Genomic DNA, 19,068 nt, shown 5'->3' with positions numbered 1-19,068 from the left:
GCAAAGTGAGTTCCCTGTTATAAGCAGTATGCTAGGAGAGAGTAGATAACCTGAGATGTAGCAGAGCATAGAGGCTGGACTACAGAACGCCTAATGCTCTATTCATTCATTCCTTAAAAGGAAAAACGTCATTTGCATTTTATAGGGAAAAGTATATGTTACCCTAATATCTCCCTGGTGTTGAGGCATAGAGAAACCATTTTGGCCATTTTAAAGACTTGAGTTTGAAAGAGTAAAAATGATATGTCAGAAATATGATTTCTTTCTATATTCTTGCTAAGGGTTTAGGTCTACTTTCCCCTGAGTTCATGCTAATAGAGCTTATGTCTAAACAGCAGCTTTCTGGAAGCTTCATCTACATGCTGCTCCTTTTCTCATTTCTGCCTCCCACCTCATTCAGAGTTCATCCCCTCACCTGCCTACAATGCTCTTTCTCATTTGTATTAGAGTCTAAAACTCCATGAAGGTGACTGTCGTCTGGAGTTATGCCTGGGGTCCTGGTGTAATTTATTAATAGCGCCCCAGATTTGGAAACAAATTGTAGTACTTGGGCCACGTTACCTCTCTCCTCAGTGGTTAGCTACTGCCTCACCATCCTGCCTTCACTCAACTTCTACCGTCTTCCTTGGGGACATCCACTTCCACCCTGATGGCAGTCGGGCCTCACAAGCGGTTGATCACCTGCTCCTCCTTTCTGCCCCTGTCACTCAATGGGTACTGTCTTGCCTCACGCCTCATATCACTGTTCAGTAGATGTTGGAGGGGCAGACTTTGTTCCAAGCTCTAATTCCTGTATATTCTCTTCCATGAGCACAGCTTTTCTCTCTCCCTCTTCTCTTCCTTTACGCCCAGCAAGTCTGCCGTTGACCATTCTCATTGCCTCAGTTCTTGTCCTTGTTCTCTGCTTCCAGGCTGCCCAGCTTGCCTTGGTCCCACTTGTTTGTAAATCCAGCCTAGCACTTCTGCCAGTGTTTCTGTGGCATTCTGATTCACTGTGTCTGCCTCTCCCACTAGACTCTGAGCTTGGGAGCCCCACAAGGACATGATGGTTTTCTTTTCTCCCCTGGATTCATCTCCTATCCTGCACATTTTAGAAGTCTAGCCCAGCCATTGGCATTTTTTTTTTTAATTCCCAGGTGATTCTAAATGTGCAGCCAGGTTTGAGAGCCATTTTAGGTTCTCAGTAAATAAATTGAGGCCAGGCGCTGTGGCTCACGCCTGTAATTCCAGCACTTTGGGAGGCCGAGGCGGGCAGATCACCTGAGTTCAGGAGTTCAAGACCAGCCTGGCCAACATGATGAAACCTCGTCTCTACTAAAAATACAAAAAAATTAACCAGACGTGGTGGCAGGCGCCTGTAATCCCAGCTACTTGGGGAGGCTGACGCAGGAGAATCGCTTGAACCTGGGAGACAGAGGTTGCAGTGAGCCGAGATCATGCCATTGCACTCCAGCCTGGGCAACAGAGCCAGACTCTGTCTCAAATAAACAAACAAATAAATAGAATTTGCTGCTATTTTGTACTTCCAAAAGCACAGCCCTCATACGTCTCTTCATCTCTCCCATCAAAAGACTAGTTCTTTTGTCTGGTTTGTTGAAGAGGACTTATTTTCACTTCTCATTTTGCTGTCAAAATTATTCCTATTTCCCTTAAATTAGCTTGTATTGCTGGGGGGAAAAATGCCTTGCTTCTCTGTAAATCTCTATCCCACTCCAGGCATCCTGACCCTGTGCCCACTTTCTGTCCTATAGCAGACTCTTTTTTTTTTTTTTTGGCTATTTTTTCTTGGTTTTTTTTCTACTTCTGCTAGTAGCACTAAATCACACTGGCAGTTTTCTCTTTTGACTGTGCTTATCTCATCCATGGGCCTTGTGTTTATCTCATCCATGGGCCTTGTGTTTATTCTTGTACCAATCAGAACAATTAGACATATTGTGTTTTCCCTTCATGCTTCCCTTCTCTTCTTTGAATTATGCAATGAGTAGCACTGTTAGTGTTTTCCTTAAGAAGCAGAGTATAGATGGGCCATCCAATCCAGTCATCACCAAGGGGAAATATGAGACATACAATGTCATTATGTACCATTTTCTCCCGTAGGAGTGTATGGGATCTAAAGTTATTCTGGGCCGGGCTCGGTGGCTCACGCCTATAATCCCAGCACTTTGGGAGGCCAAGGTGGGTGAATCACCTGAGGCCAGGAATTCGAGACCAGCTTGGCCAACATGGTGAAACCCTGCCTCTACTAAAAATATAAAAATCAGCCGGGTGTGGCGGTGCATGCCTGTAATCCCAGCTACTTGGGAGGCTGAGGCAGAATTGCTTGAACCAGGGAGGCGGAGGTTGCAGTGAGCTGAGATCACGCCACTGCACTCCAGCCTGGGCGACAGAGTGAGACTACGTCTCAAAAAACAAAAAAACAAACAAAACAACAACAACAAAAAAACAAAGTTATTCTGGATGGGCTTTTGCTTATTAACATTTTCTGTATTGTTTTTCTCACATGTGAAGCAAAAAAGGTTCTTGGGTTATTATTTGCATAAGACTAAGATGAAGCATGGATTTACACTGTTTAGAAAGTTTGAGCCCAGGTGTGGTAGCTCACACCTGTAATCCCAGCACTTTGGGAGGCCGAGGCAGATGGATCCCTTGAGCCCAGGAGTTCAAGACCAGCCTGGGCAACATGGCAAAACCCCATCTCTACTAAAAATATGAAAAATTAGCCAGGCATGGTGGCATGTGCCTGTAGTCTAAGCTACTCAGGAGGCTGATGTGGGAGGATCTCTTGAACCCAAGAAGCCAAGGCTGCAGTGAGCCGAGATCATGCCACTGCACTCCAGCCTAGACAATGAGAGTGTGACTCTGTCTCCCCGCAAAAAAAAGATAGTTGTTTTTGAATGCCTTTTGTGGGCATAGTTCTGTATCAGATGACCTGAAATGAATGTGGAAGGAAGACCAGTCCTCAGCTAAGCAAACCATTCACACATGAAAAGATTTCAGATTATTGCAAAAACTGTTAATGGTTCTCTCCTCTTTTGGTACTAGAGCACTTATTTGATACCTGTTACCCAAAGGACCTTGCATAATATTGTATGTCTGTCTTTCCCATACATCTCTAAGCTCCCTGGGGTTAGAGATCATGTTCTCTGCAACTGCATGTTTAAGGTTTGGTGCTTACAGAGCTTAAATATATTTCGCATTTAATAGATATTTGTTGAATTGAATATCATTAAGTGCAAATTAACACTGTACTGAGCATTAGAGAAAAGATAAGGCATTCATCATAGTCAGTTTCTTAAAGGTGAGTTTCAAGTTGAGTTTTGAAGAAACCTAATTCCAAGAATTAGGGTCAAAGAAATTCTACTCCCAGCTTCCTTCATAAGTTTTTCTGGTATCATTGATGATGTTTGTAACATCCTAGGGTCAGAAGAACCTCAGGAGCCACCAAATCCTGCCACCACTCCTGTTCATAAATCCCTTCTTTGAAGACTGATGCTAGTATTCAGGGGGTGATGTGACATGGGCAGGACCAGACTATCTACTTGGACTTCTCACTGTCATTTTTCCAGAAAGATAAGCATCCTTTCATGGTGAAAGACTTTTGGACCCTTGTTTTGTTCTGGGTAAATCTGAACTTGATACTTCAACGGTCTTTGTTTTTTTTGTTGTTGGTTGGGGCTAGAATTTATAGTCTGTGACTAAGGACTGATTTCCAAAATCTGCACTCTCTTCCCTAAGGGGTCAGCTTATCTTTGTAACAGATACCACTGGGGCAGTGGAAGGTGGTGATGAGTTACTTCCTACCTGAGGTGGGCCTTATGCTAACTTACAGAGAATCCCCATGAGTTTAGGCAGATAGAGGCCATCCTGTTCTACAGTAATTCAAGTATTGGACTGCAGGAGATCGCAGAACTCTCAGGGCTAGAAAGAGTCTGCGTTGATTCTACAAATACTTATTATATGAGGCATTGTGTACATGGCTGGGGGTATAATGGTGAAAAGTCAGACGTACTCCTCACCTTGCTGGAATGTATGATCTAACAAGGTACAAATGAGCCATACAAGCCATGGCTCTCCCAGGGCCCTACAGCAAGGCCTTGGGCCAGCTGCACATCTGGTACTTGAGCCCTTTTCTAATCCCACTGGTGTCGTGGAGACCATGGGTTCTCCATGGGCCCTGAACATGATCTCCTCTCTTTCTCTATCACCTTCTTGCTTTCCCTTATGTGTTACCAGCAGGTTTTTTGTTTGTTTGTTTGTTTTTTGGAAAGCCTTTTCTCATTTTGGGCTTCAGCTGGAAGTTGTTGATCACAAGACTTGGGAGTCTGCAATAGGACAAAAAGCAGGCACAGAGTCAGGATGCCTGAAGTGGGATGGAGATTTACTGATTACAGGGATTTTATTCAAGGAATTTTATATTTGACAGTGGTGTGTATATTATATGTATACTGGGCAGGAAGCGATGCCCAAGTGAGGAGGTTTACAGTAGGCTGGATGAGTCCTGGATCAGGTGGTAGAAGTGGAATTGGACTCGGAGGACAAATGTGAGACATATGATAAAACTCCAGCAAATGGGACTTCCAACCAGTTGAAAATGGGAGAAACTAGAAGTGGTTTTTTGGCATGAGGTTGTGTGCCCAGGAGAACCACGAGGCCATTAGGCTCATGAAAAAGGCCAGGCTCTTGCCATTTTTGCTCGTTGTCCTTTCTCTAACACCTGGCTCAGTGTCCAGCACAAAGTAGATGCTTGAGAAATGTTTGATGAATGAATGAACAAAATAGAGATTATCCAAAGGGAAGCAAGTTCACTCTGGAAGAATGAAGAGCCTTATTCATTCATTTAGGATGCCAACTTTGCATCCTATAAAGTGGAGGAAGGGATTTTCATGATGGCAACTGTGCACCATCAACATCCAAAGGAGAAGGTGAAGGAGAGCAGTGCATTAATGAGCTTGTGTAAAGTGTGATTTTTCTTCTGGTTGGCTGACTGTTGCAAAACCTTTTTTCAATATTGACAAGCTTTGTGACAGGCTAATCACATTTATGTGTGTGATATTTTCTAAGCCATATTTGCAGTTAATGAAATACTTTTATTTCAGTAAAATTATAACGAAGAAAACACATATTCTCCCATCCTTAAAGAAAAAAGAAAGGCTGGGCGCAGTGGCCCATGCTTGTAATCTCAGCACTTTGGGAGGCCGAGGCGGGTGGATCACCTGAGGTCAGGAGTTTGAGAACAGTCTGGCCAACATGGTGAAACCCCATCTCTACCAAAAAATACAAAAATTAGCCAGGCATTGTGGCACGTGCCTGTAATCCCAGCTGCTGGGAGGCTGAGGTGGAGGAATCGCTTCAACCCAGGAGGTGGAGGTTGCAGTGAGCCGAGATTGCACCACTGCACTCCAGCCTGGGCGACAGAGTGAGACCCTGTCTCAAAAAAAAAAAAAAAAAAGAAAGAAAGAAAAAAGAAGACCTTATTGATTCAGGGCATCTAAAAGCAGCACTGGGTTTTGAGTTCCAGCTGGCAATGTTAAGCGGACTTAAGCTTTTGTTTTCCCCTCTGACATTGGGGTTTGTGCTGACTTGGTAACCATTGTCTCATTAACACGGACCTCCAGGAAAGGGCCTCCATTCGCTTGAAAAGGGGGGTTAGACCCCTCTGGAGACTGCTTGCCCCCATCTCTCACTCTCTGTTCTCCTGTTTTCTAGGACTGCATCGACGTAGGCTGGTGGGAAGGAGAGCTGAACGGCAGACGAGGCGTGTTCCCCGATAACTTCGTGAAGTTACTTCCACCGGACTTTGAAAAGGAAGGGAATGTAAGTCTCCTTCACTTTGATTTCAGTGGAGTTGTGGCTCCCAAGTTGGGACTTGGGATGGGGGAAGTTTGATATAATGTTGAAGAGCACTGGCATTTGAACATTCAACAGACCCAGATTCTGAGCCCTCGGCTGCCATATACTCTGTAACAAGTTTCATCATAGGATGCATCTGTTAGCTGGTAATAGTGATCTCTACTCTGGGGTTGTTGCATACATAAACAAGATAGTGTGTGTAAAGCCCTCGGTGCAGCACTGGCACATTTCAGCACCCAAATAAACTGTGAGAACCTTGGGTGCTCTTTTTGGTAAGTGGACTGCCAGCATCCCACGTAGCATGGTCCTTGGGGGTGGGAAAGTAGCCAGTGTTGTAGAAGTGATTGAAAAGCACATTGTAAGGCTGAGGATGCAGGGCGAGGCCTGTTAATCTTTCTACACTATATGTGTACATGTGTGAGTACACCCACACATATCCGTTTATTAGTATATACACATCTCTCATCCACGGTTTCTCTTTTGTTGTGGGAGCCCATTTGACTATGCCACTGTTTAAATCAGCCACTCCATCTGTGTTTGCCTCACTCCAGGTGTATTCTTTCCCTGCTGACGATGTAATAAGAAATATTGGGAAGTTAGAAGCACTTTCCAGTATAAGGGGGCAGCAATCCCATATTCAGGGTTCTTTGCCCAGGCTTTTGCGTGGCCTCTGCCCACCTTTCCCAGCCTCAGCCCACTTCATGTCCATGGGGACTCTGTTACTGGACAGTGCTGAGCCAGATCTTGCCATGGCACGATTCCAGTAGGGCTGAGGTGTGGGAAGGATAGCTACAGTGCTGGTGGCTTCATTGCCAAGGATACTAAAGTAACATTTAATGGAATTTGTGCTGCTTTGATAAATGGATGTAATTGTTTAAGAAGCTAGATGGTGTTGGCACCTGCCGAGATTATGGCCCATAGACCATTAGGTTGGTTTAAAGGCTAAGTTAGCCACACTTTGTAAGCTTTTTGATTGCTTGCTTTCTTGTATTGTTTAGGTGAAGGATGTTCTGTTCCACACCTGTTATTCTCTCTTGGAGTCTGAGTTTGGGTTCTAGAGAATCTGGATTCTGGTTCTTAATGTTCCCTAGATTCTTGATACTTAAAGTGAGATCCATGGACCAGCAACAGCAGCATCACCTGAGAGCTTGTTAGAAATGCTCAGACCCCACCCCAGTCCTGGTGCATCAGAATCTGCATTTTAACAGCGTTCTCTGGTGATTTGCTTGCATATTACAGTATAGGAAGCACTAGTGTAGAAGCAGGTGTCTAAGTGATGACAACCCACCTTCTGGTTTCCTCCCCCATCCCCCATATTTTAGGAGGGAAATAAATTCACACAACAGAGAAGAGCTCATCATTCAATAAGAAAATTTTCCACCAAGCAAAATCACTTGAAATGTTTTTACTGATGACTGTAGCAATAGTGGATTGTCATTTGACAAAATCAGTCACTGAGAAGAACAGATACTAAACACTTAGTAATGACTGCATAGGAAATGATTTGAAATAGTAGGACGCAGGAATAAGGATGGCAAACATTACAAAGAGTACAGTGGTTGTGACCCTAGGCTGTGGCATCAGATAGATCTGGGTTTGAATCCTGGCTCTGTCACTTACTTGTTCTGTAGCCAAACCCGAGTCACTGAATGTCTTTAGGCCTCTGCATTCTCATCCATAAAATCATGAGAATAATTGTACCTACCTTGTCGAAGTGTTGAGAGAAGATTTACTGGGATGATGCACATAAATTCTTAAACATGGTGCCTAGTAGTTGGTAAATGCCTCACACAGATTAACTATTCCAGTCTTTATAATTACTATTTACCACGAGGGTAGGAAGGCTCTAGCTAAAACTGTGAAGTAATGATAAAAGGCTGACTCTGGTTCTTTTTGCTCCAGCTGATCAAATCAGCGCAGTTATCTTGGTATCTTGGTGAGCTTCCCTGGGAATCCAAATGCATCTAAAAACTTTGTTAAGTAGCCATTAAAAATAAATCTAGCAACTTAGAAAAATGTATTGGTAGAGACATGTGAGCATAGAATGGCGTAATCTTTATGTTATTTGTCATGTTTTTTTTTCTGGATCTGCTGCCTGACAAATGTTTTATTTTCATTCACTCAGTCAGTATTTATTGAGTCCTTTCTCTGGGCCGGCCACTGTGCTGGTTGATTGAAAGTGAAGCATGCACATGGGTACTGTCCTTGTGAGCTTAGAGTTAGGCAGTTAGGTCTGGCATTTAGGGCCATGGAGACCTGCCAGACTCTTCTGAAAGGACACTTGATACAGGCCTCTCCAAGTGAGTGGAGGCAAGGGGGCTGTTCAGTCTGCGCATACCCCGCTTCTCCGCTATCTTTGTGAGGCTGGTAAAAGCTAGGCACATCCTGAAGCATTTGGGCACCAAGACCTTCATGATGACTCCTCTCCCTTCGACCAAGGAATCTTAGCAAGCATACCATCTTACTAGACATCTGCCACCTTATTGGTTCTGATTGAGGCAGTATGTTTTTTTAATTGACAGATAAAATTATTTGTATTTAATGTTTACAACATGATGCTTTGAAGTATATATACATTGTGGAATGACTGAATCTAGCTAATTACCATATGCATTACCTCACATCGTTATTTGTGTGGTGATGGGCAGTAGGGTCTTGAAGGCTAGGGTAAAATCTAGATCATTCTTTTAACAAATGGGTAAAGCATGCCTTCTAATTCCCAGTCATGTTTTGGGGGTGCAGTAAATTCACTCAGGTGAGAGCTACTCCATACTGTACTTTTCTAGAAGCTCTGTGTTACATAAGCTATTAAGGGAAGCACTTCCACCAGGAGAGTGAAGTTGTCAGTGATGAGTGGACTGGGCATGGCATGCTCTTTGGGACATGCACGCTCTCTGGGGCCCCATGGGCATCTCTCTAATCCCCCATAAGCAGCTGCCATCTCTTTGATAGGTCTTTTAACCTTGTCCTTATGAAGCAGAAAACCCAATTTAAGGGAAACAATCGTCATACCCATCAGACAAAGTAATACCTATAACTGAAAAGTGATTGTATAACCTAACATTTAACTTCTAGAAAATTCAAAGTATAACATCCCTTTCCATCTCCTCTGGTCTATAAAAACCAGCCAACCATCTTCGCATTGGTTGTTATACCAGCCTTTATTGCTGCACCCAGAGTATTGGTGAGTTGGTGACAATGTGACTGGAGATAGGGCTGTCATTTGCTGAGTTGAGGGTGTAAAGATGATTAGAATCATTAACATGAAGGCACTATGTGAAAGACAGAGTCTGAAACATTCTGCCACTGGTTTCAGCAGATGTCATCTTGTCTTGCCAGTGACTGGGGTTACAATCATTCACCCAGAAAAGAGGACGATCTGTGATGATTAGGGTAGACAGAAGCAAACGGCATTTATTCAACAGCAGGCCTCTTGACGCCGTAGGCATCACCAGAGCATTCTGAGAAGGCTGACATATTTTCTGCTGGAGTGTGAATTCAGGTAGTTACTACAAGGCCTTTTGGAATTCCTGGCCATCTTTCTTTCGGAGAGTGCTTAGTGGATTCCCCCTCACCAGGGTAACAAATGCTTTGGGGTTTTTCCTCAAGATATTCCAGAAGAGCACCCGTTGATCTCTTGGTGCATATTTTAGAGCAATTATGTAAGCTATTTATTAGAGAACCTAGATTCAATGGCTGTCTGTTTATTTTTGGCCTTGACAGTAAAATTGAATACCAGAACGGAAAGATTAAATATTCTGAGAGCTCTAATGAAGCAATGTGTGTGCTGTGTCATTGTTACAGAAGGCTAACGGGGAACTTAGACTCTCAAAAACAGCAGAAACAACTGCTCACTGTCATTAGCAAAAGAACAAAATTAGAATAGGTATTTTGAAAGATAGTGTTATTTAAGAAAGTGGCCAGTGTGGTGGTTCATGCCTATAATCCGAGAGCTTTAGGAGGCCAAGGTGGGAGGATTGCTTGAGCCTAGGAGTTTGAGACCAACCTGGGCAACATAGCAAGACCCAATCTCTACAAAAATAAGAAAAATTAGCTGGACATGGTGGTACATGCCTGGAGTCCCGGCTATTCAGGAGGCTGAGTTTGGGGGATCGCTTGGGCCCAGGAGTTTGAGGCTGCAGTGAGCTGTGATCATGCCAGTGCACTCCAGCCTGGGCAACAGAGCGAGACCCTGTCTCAAAAAAAAAGTAAATCTCAGGCTCCAGTTCTTTTAAGAGAAACTGTTCAAATCACCAGAAGATATTACTGATCTACCATGCATTTATTTGGAGGGCTCTTCAGTGTTAGTGCAAATCAAGAATGATGGCATTGCTAAGATTCCCGTAGGCGTTTCCCTAATGAATGCTCCTCAGTGGGAGCTCAGCCTCAGGGACTCAGAAACCTGCCCTCAAAGTTGTCCCTGTGAGTATGATGCAGGCTCGCCTTTGCTGAGTCACAGAGACTTAATCAGGTAGCAGGCAGCCAGCTTACTCATCGCAACAAGAACTCAGATGTCAGCCAGTCTGGAACGCAGAGGTCTGCCTGCCCCAGTCATTTTGTCCCCTATGGGTCTGATTCCTTAGAAGCCAGGTTCCACCAGAAGCCACATTTATCCGGTGCTTGCCAGGAGGGCAAGGAATCAAAACAAGAGGAGTTTGTTGTTCTTACCAAGGGTCTGGCAGGTATCACTTGAGGCCCCTTCATACACCAAAGGGAAAGGTCTGCCAAGGGAACCATGTGTTGAAGTCAACTAAGCCTTGATGATACTTCCAAGAGCACTGCACCACTGCCTTCGGCCTCCATTTGTCTTTGTTTTCATGACTGACTGGACCCTTCCTGTTCACATCAATCTCCAGACACATTATGATGCAATCTGTTAGATTTCCCACTTTCTCCATTATAATCATGTGCCAACCCAGCCTCTTATGATTTTTTATAGCATAAGTTTTGCAGGTTCCAAACTTTTGCAAGAAAGGAAGTCTCTTGCTCGATTCCCACAATGGCTGAATTTTGCTGGTTTAACTCTACCTTCTCTAAACCAAATTCTTAGGAGGCCCCTCACCTTACTTAGCCTCCATCTTCTGACAACCCAGTCCATAAAATCTGTTCTTAGTCAACATTTTCTTTATTATTCATCATGTCCTTTAGCCTTTAGCCCTGGCCCTGATTTTTATTTAGAATCATCTTAAAAGACATCTTATTTGAAACCGTGGCATCTATAAGAAGAACTGTTGTTTTTCTAGTTTCTGAAGATGCCTGATAATTTCCCTATTTTTTAGCCTTCCAAAAGAAAGAAATATGTGCTTCTAATAAGCAACCTTATGAAAAAAATTTACCTAAACATTATCTGCTTGAACATTTAGTCTCATGGGTGGTTTCACATGCAAAGAAATGGGGTTTGTCAAGGAGTTAATGTCATCCGAGTATGGCCTATTGACTCAGCCCCAGTGGACTTTCTCAAAGCCACCCAGATGGTATTCCCTCTCCCTTCTCCAGCTGTACTTACAGCCTGTAGTCTTTGAAGGCAGAGCCCATGTCCCAAGCTTCTCCTTCATGGGGCCTTACAGCATGCATTGTACATGGTTACTGGTGAAGAACCCGTGGTCCTTTAGTTGGTTGGTGCCAGAGTGTACCTTCTCTTCCTCCTGTCCCTCCTCTCCTGCTTGCTGCTTTCTCTTGTGCAAAAGAGGAGGAAGAGTGGAAGGGAGGGGCAGGGGGAAGCTGGCCTCCTGTCAGGTTGTCTTTCCCAGACCAAGGGAGGCCCAGATCCTTCCATCTGTTCATGGGGTCTGGGCATGGAATCAAGGCATCACTTTCAGGGTGGGGCAGATGGAATGAAGGGGTGAGCCAAGGAGTGAACTGTGAGAGCATCTTAGGGAGAAACCAAATGCCAAGGCCTGGCTGACCACCCAATAGGCCATCAGTCTGAATGGGAGATGATGGATGTAGGCCACTAGGCCAGAGGCTGAGGGAGGAAACTAGAGAAAGACTCTTCCAAGAGCAGGTTCCCTAGGTCCCTTGGGATCTCCAGTGCGGGTGACAGGGCAGGCAGTTGCTGGGGACTCTATAGGGTACAGAGGTGCAGTTTAAGACACTGTCATCACCTAGAGCATAGCTTTAGCTGCACATTTCGAAGGTGTGGCTGGTCCTTCAGGGGCAGGGGAGAAAAGGGCAGAGTGGAGGTCCCCATGTGTTTCTAGAGCTGCAAAGGGGTGCCCTAATCAGGAGCTGTCCATTTGTGTCCCCTCTCCAGCCTCACCCACAGACACCGCCATAGAACTTAGTGGGATGTGTGGAGGAGGTCTCCCAAAGTCCAGAATTGCTGAAAATCAAGCTGAGACTTACTTCCAGAACCTCACCACTTTCCTCTAACGAAGCCCCTCTAAAGGTTACCCAGCCATCAGGGTACATTTCTGTTTGTGTTTGTTTGTTTTTGACAAATCACATCTCTGGGGCCAGAGCTCTGAAGGCAAACCAGCTCAAGAGGCAAAGTAGCAAACCAGATTCCTGCCAGGGGAACAGTTGAGCCAGCCAATGAGCCTTTTGCTTGGGAAGGGCCAGTCTTGCCAAACAAAGGGCAGAGTCAGTTCTGAAACCCTTCACAGGAAACAAAGCTTGTCTTCCTGCCATTCTCATTCCAGAACGTTTATATCTATTTCCTTCCTGGTAATGTAAAGGTAAAAATCAAATCTAGCTAATCTATCCTTTGAAGGATGGTGTCTGCATGTCTTGGTTCAAGCCAACAACCCCACACACAAGCAGACACGGACACGTGTGCACTTAGGCCTGTGCTCCCTCCGTATATGAAGACTATGGAAGGCATTCGGCTCCCCCAGAAGTCAGAAAATGTGGGTTCATTGATTTTGTTACCATTATATTCATGTTGGTTCTTGTGAAATGAATTCCCATAGCCTGGACATTGAGAAATGTAGAGTTCTGGGCCCTCTGGCTACCACCTAGCTGTTGAAACAGCCTTTCTGGGTCTCAGTGATCTCAGCTGCAGGGGGGACGCCTATGATGACTGGCAGCTCTTAATATCCACTGTTTTTTTTTTTAGCACTTACCTGCAAATTGAGCAGGCTGAAGCCACCTGAGGTTGGAGCTGGAGCATTTTACCTTCACCATGGAGGGAAGGATAAAGAGAATAAATAGAACAAGTGCCTCTAGAAACTCAGGACTTAAATACTTGCCTGAGGTGAAAGGATGTTTGTGTGTGTGCACCTATAGGAGCTGGTTAATATCTTATTACTGTTCAACTCGCCCACACAGGAAACCTTGACCTACTACTTAGCCCGGAGGACCCCAGCCCCATTTTCTTTATCCAGTCACAATTGGATGTTTGGAGGGAAATCAACTAAATGATCTTTTCATGTCTTTTTATTTGAGAATAGTGAACTCCTGTGATGAATTTTCTACTGTCACATTTTGCTGGAGAATCACCTGTTTTGCCTTCTCAGTTCACACTGCCTTGTCTTCCTGTTGCATTTAAAAAGAAATTTTTAATGTTTCATTTTTTTTTTTAATTGAGACAGGGTTTCCCTCTGTTGCCCAGGCTAGAGTGCAGTGGCACGATCTCAGCTCACTGCAGCCTCTGCCTCCCAGGCTCAAGCAACCCTCCTGCCTCAGCCTCCCGAGTAGATGGGACCACAGGCATGTGCCACCATGCCCGACTAACTTTTTGTATTTTTTGTAGAGATGGGGTTTCACCGTGTTGCCCAGGCTGGTCTCAAACTCCTGAGCACAGGCAGTCTCCCTGCTTCGGTCTCCCAAAGTGCTGGGCCTGTTGCATTTTTTTTTTTTTTTTTTTAGACAGAGTCTCGCCCTGTCGCCCAGGCTGGAGTGCAGTGGCGCGATCTCAGCTCACTGCAAGCTCTGCCCCCCAGGTTCACGCCATTCTCCTGCCTCAGCCTCCCGAGCAGCTGGGACTACAGGTGTCTGCCACTGCGCCCAGCTAATTTTTTGTATTTTTAGTAGAGACGGGGTTTCACCGTGGTTTCGATCTCCTGACCTCGTGATCCGCCCACCTCTGCCTCCCAAAGTGCTGGGATTACAGGCGTGAGCCACTGTGCCCGGTGCCTGTTGCATTTTTAAAAAAACATTGTAGGCCCATGTGCAATACTTTATGAATCATTTGGGGGAGGGGGACAGTCTAGAGCTGCATAGAACCCTGGCCCTGATTTTTATTTAGAATTACCTTAAAGACATCCTGTTTGAAAATGTGGCACTTTTTCTCCTTTGAAAAAGCATGAAGGCTAAGTTTGATGGAACCAGAGAAAGTGAAGTCAGTAAAGGATTAAAAAAGAGGAAAACTTGCAAACCCCCTTTGCTAGTAAGCAAAGCAGGCACCTGGCCAGCATTGATCAAGAGTGGTAGATGCAAGACAGACAGCTCACAAACTGTTCCTTCCTTTCAAAACTGTGCCCCCAACTGCCTCTGCAACTGCCGGGTTTCCGAACAAAACTTCACACTTCTGTCTCTGTCCTTTGCCACATTCACACACATGCTTGCTGTGACCACACTTTTCATACACTGTCTGTTAGTGCAACATTTTCTTCTCTCCCTCCCCTGGTACCCCTCTGCTCTGCTCTGTCACATTTCATGTGTCTGCTACATGCCAAATGTGACACAACAGTAAAGGGATTTTTTTTTCTTTGACCAGTAATCTTGGAAAATGTGATGACTTGTAATTGTCGTTTTTAAATTTGGGGCCCTGTGGTTTGAGGCAAGGTTGCTGGGGTAACGGCCTCAGCGAAAGGAGGCTCATGTGAAATTGGTTATAGAAAAATTCAGACCAGCAAGGAGTGAGGAAGATGTCCAGGAGTAGGCGTCCTTGGGACTTGGCTGGGAAGAATAAGGCCACAGGGTGTTGGCAGTTTTGTAAATAAGGAATGACAGGCATACTTCATTCTTCTGTGCGTTCCTTTATTGTGTTTCAGATATTGCGTTTTTTACAAATTCAATGGTTGTGGTAACCCTATGTGGAGCAAACCTACTGGCACCATTTTCCCAACAGCATGTGCTCACTTCATGTCTCTGTGTTACATTTTGGTAATTCTCACAACATTTCAAACTTTATTATTATTATACCTGTTATGGGTAATCTGTGATCAGTGATCTTTGACATTACTATTGTAATTGTTTTGAGGCACCATAAACTGTGCCCACATAAGACGGCAAACTTAATTGATCAATGTTGTGTGTGTTCTGACTACTCCATTGACCTATGATTCCCCATCTCTCCCTCTCCTTGGGCTTCACTATTTCCTGGTACATAACAATGTTGAAATGAGGCAAACTAACACCCCTGTGATAGCCTCTAAGTGTTCAAGTGAAAGGAAAAGCCACATATCTCTCACTTTAAATCAAAAGCTAGAAATGATCGAGCTTAGTGAAGAAGGCATGTTGAAAGCTGAGACAGGCCAAAAGCTAGGCCTCTTGCACTAAACAGTTAGACAAGCTGTGAATGCAAAGGAAAAATTCGTGAAGGAAATTAAAAGTGCTACTCCAGTAAACACATGAATGATAAGAAAGTAAAACAGCCTTATTGCCAGGCATGGTGGCTCACGCCTGTTATCTCAGCACTTTGGGAGGCCAAGATGGGAGGATCACTTGAGCCCAGGAGCTCGAGGCCAGCCTGGGCAACATAATGAGACTCCATCTCTATAAATAAATAAATAAATAAAATAAAGTAAATAAAAACAGACATACTGATGATATGGAGAAAGTTTCAGTGGTCTGAATAGAAGATAAAACCAGCCACAACACTTCTTTAAGCCAAAGTCTAATTCAGAGCAAGGCCCTAACTCTATTCAAGTCTGTGAAGGCTGAGAGAAGTGAAGAAGCTGCACAAGAAAAGTTGGAAGCCAGCAGAGGTTGGTTATTGAGGTTTAAGGAAAGACACCATCTCTATAACATAAAAGTACAAGGTGAAGCAGCAAGTGCTGATGGAGAAGCTGCAGCAAGTTATTCAGAAGATCTAGCTTTGATGAAGGTGGCTACACTAAACAACAGATTTTCCATTGATGAAACAGCCTTCGATTGAAAGAAGATATAATCTAGGACTTTCATAGCTAGAGAAGTTGATATCTGGCCTCAAAGCTTCAAAGGGCAGGCTGACTCTCTTAGTAGGAGCTAATGCATCTGGTGACTTTAAGTTGAAGCTGGTGCTCATTTACCATTCTGAAAATCCTGGGGCACTTAAGAATTATACAGCCAGACACGGCAGCTCATGCCTATAATCCCAGCACTTTGGGAGGCCAAGGCAGGAGGATCACTTGAGCCTAGGAGTTTGAGACCAGCCTGGGCAACATAGCAAGACTCCATCTCTACAAATAATAAAACTAGCCAGTTGTGGTGGTGTACACCTGTGGCCTCAGCTATTTGGGAAGCTGAAGTGAGAGGATCTCTTGAGCCTGGGAGGTCAAGGCTGCAGTGAGCCATGATCGCACCACTGCACTCCAGCCTGGGCAACAGAGACCCTGTCTCAGAAACAAAAACAACAAAAAAGAATAATGCTAAATCTACTCTGCCTCTGTTCTATAGATGGAAAAACAAAGCCTAGATGATAGCACATCTGTTTACAGCATGGTTTACTAAATATTTTAAGCCCACTGTTGAGACCTACTGCTTAGAAAAAAAGATTCCTTTCAAAATATTACTGCTTATTGACAATGCACCTGGTCACCCAAGAGCTCTGATGGAGATGTATAAGAAGATGAATGCTGTTTTCATGCCTGCTACTACAACATCCATTCTGCTGCCCATGGATCAGAGTCATTTCAACTTTCAAGTCTTGTTATTTAAGAAATACATTTTATAAGGCTATAGCTGCCGTAGATAGTGATTCCTCTGATGGATCTGGGGAAAGTCAATTGAAATAATTCTGGAAAGGGCTCACCATTCTAGATACCAGTAAGAATACTTTTGATTCATGGGAGGAGGTCAAAATATCAACATTAACAGGGATTTGGAAGAAGTTGATTCCAACCCTCAGGGATGACTTTCAGGGGTTCAAGACTTCAGTGGAGGAAGTAACTGCAGATGTGGCGGAAATAGCAAGAGAACTAGAATTCGAATTGGAGCCTGAAGATGTGACTGAATTGCTGCAATCTCATGATCAACCTTGAATGAATGAAGAGTTACTTCTTATGGATGAGCAAAGAGAGTGATTTCTTGAGATAGAATCTACTCCTGGTGAAGATGCTGTGAATATTGTTGAAATGACAACAACGGGTTTAGAGTATTACATATGCTTAGTTGATAAAGCAGTGGCAGGATTTGAGAGGATTGACTCCAGTATTGAAAGATGTTCCACTCTGGGTAAAATGGTATCAAACAGCATCGCATGATACAGAAAAATTTTTCACGAAAGAAAGTCAATCTATATGGCAAACTTCGTTGTTGTCTTATTTTAAGGAATTGCTACAGTCACCCCAACCTTCAGCCACCACCACCCTGATCAGTCAGCTGCTGTCAACATTGAGGCAAGATCCTCCCCCAGCAAAAAGTTTACAACTCGCTGAAGGCTCAGATGATCATTAGTTTTTTTCTAGCAGTGAAGTATTTTTAAATTAAGGTACATACATTGCTTTTTTAGACATGCTATCGCACAGTGAATAAACTACAGTAGAGCATAAACATAACTTTTACATGCACCAGGAAACCAAAAAAATTCCTGTGACTCGCTTTATTGCAGTGATCTAAAACCGAGTTTGCAGTATCTCTGAGGTATGCCTGTACTCTGATTCCAAGATAAAGGAAGGTTAACTGGCAGAACTTCACTGATACTTTTGTTAGGTAAACACACATCTGTCCCCAGGATAATTAACACAATGACAGAGAAGGGAAGGAAGAAAAAGAGTTAGTGGAGAGCTAGAAGGGGCTGGCAAAAGGGGAAAGAATAATGTGAGATCATGAGGCAGAAACACATCCATCCCACGGAGGACCTGTGTGTAAGGGCAGGTGGCCCTTAGAGCAGCTTTCTTTATTTTAATAAAGTATATTTCTCTGCACTCATAGAGACAATACAGTAAAACATTAAGAATGACACACACACGTGTGCGCACACATATGCACCCAGAATCAGAGATCACTGCTTCCCCCTAACACAGCTGTCTGAGAACAGTGCCCTGGCTGGATTCTTTGGCCATAGAATAATTTGCCAAGTCCAGTCTGATCGTCTCTCTCCCACAGTCAATCCTGGGTGGCAAGAAAATGCTGGCTACTCTGGAACCAGTTCAGGGATGAATGCCATTGATTGCACTGCTACCTCCATCACCTGCAGAGTGACAGCGTGTGAGAAAAACAAATCACGGCTGATATGCAAAAAAAAAAACCCAAAAAACAACAACAAAATCTCTCTCTGTTCCAGTTTATCACGTGTACAATGAGTCTGTGGGGTGTCTAACAAATGGCCTGCCAGCCTCGGTGTAGAAAGGGGCAGAAGGCTTGCAACCTGATGTGGCTGCGGTGGGCCCTCAGCCTGCATTTTGTTGAAAGTCCTACATCCAGAGCAGATTCGATTTTGAATCTTTACAGTGACTCTTTTCGAATTGCATGGTTATTCAGCAGATTAAATCTTAATTGCAAATGCAGCTTCAGTGTAGGAGTACCATTGTGCTTGCTGGTTTCAGGCCATTTTTGCTGAGCCGTGCTTTTCCAGAAGGCTGTTACAAATTTAGAAAGGGAGAAATGGCGTTTCATTTGTCGATTGGAGTTTTGTTTTGCCGACTGGATTTATTTTAGTGTTTGTTTAGAGGTGCCAAAAACTGACGTCCCTGGAGAGAGAATTGCTCAATTTTTTTGGAGAGGTTCTCTAAATTGTCCAAACTGTACATAGAAAACAATGTCTGTGGTCCTTCTGTGAGAAGACAGGCTTGCCAACAATCTCATGTGGTGTAATTTTTATTAATTTTTCAGAGACCCAAGAAGCCACCGCCTCCATCCGCTCCTGTCATCAAACAAGGGGCAGGTAATGTACCTTTCAGTTCCATCAAATAAAATATGCGTCTTTCTTTTTGCATATATTCAAATCATCCTCAGTGTAGAGTTCAGGATTCCTGGTTCAAGTGCCATAGATTGACTACTTGGGAAGAGTTATGATTTGATCTCAGCAGGCAGGTTTTAAAGATACTTCTGTTTTTCCTAAAAGATAAACATACCATTAAAATGTGACCCTGATATAGTGTAAAAATCTAGGCTCCCAAAGAGAATGATCAG

At 44.0% G+C, this 19,068-nt stretch overlaps 1 protein-coding gene across 12 annotated transcripts in view; it reads left to right on the top strand.

The window, feature by feature from the left end:
- The window catches only part of SH3KBP1 (SH3 domain containing kinase binding protein 1), a 356,671-nt gene that overhangs the window by 275,091 nt on the left and 62,512 nt on the right, over positions 1 to 19,068 (top strand). For all 12 annotated transcript variants that reach the window (XM_055269199.2, XM_055269203.2, XM_055269200.2 and 9 more), the window contains 2 exons: positions 5,707 to 5,814; positions 18,769 to 18,820. In XM_055269199.2, the coding sequence (XP_055125174.1) occupies positions 5,707 to 5,814; positions 18,769 to 18,820 (160 nt within the window). The remainder of the gene's footprint in view (positions 1 to 5,706; positions 5,815 to 18,768; positions 18,821 to 19,068) is intronic.

This window comes from Symphalangus syndactylus, chromosome X (genome assembly GCF_028878055.3).
Source record: "Symphalangus syndactylus isolate Jambi chromosome X, NHGRI_mSymSyn1-v2.1_pri, whole genome shotgun sequence".
NCBI classification, from domain to species: domain Eukaryota; kingdom Metazoa; phylum Chordata; class Mammalia; order Primates; family Hylobatidae; genus Symphalangus; species Symphalangus syndactylus.
Note: the sequence above shows the minus strand (reverse complement) of the source record. Positions and strands in the feature narration are given on the sequence as shown.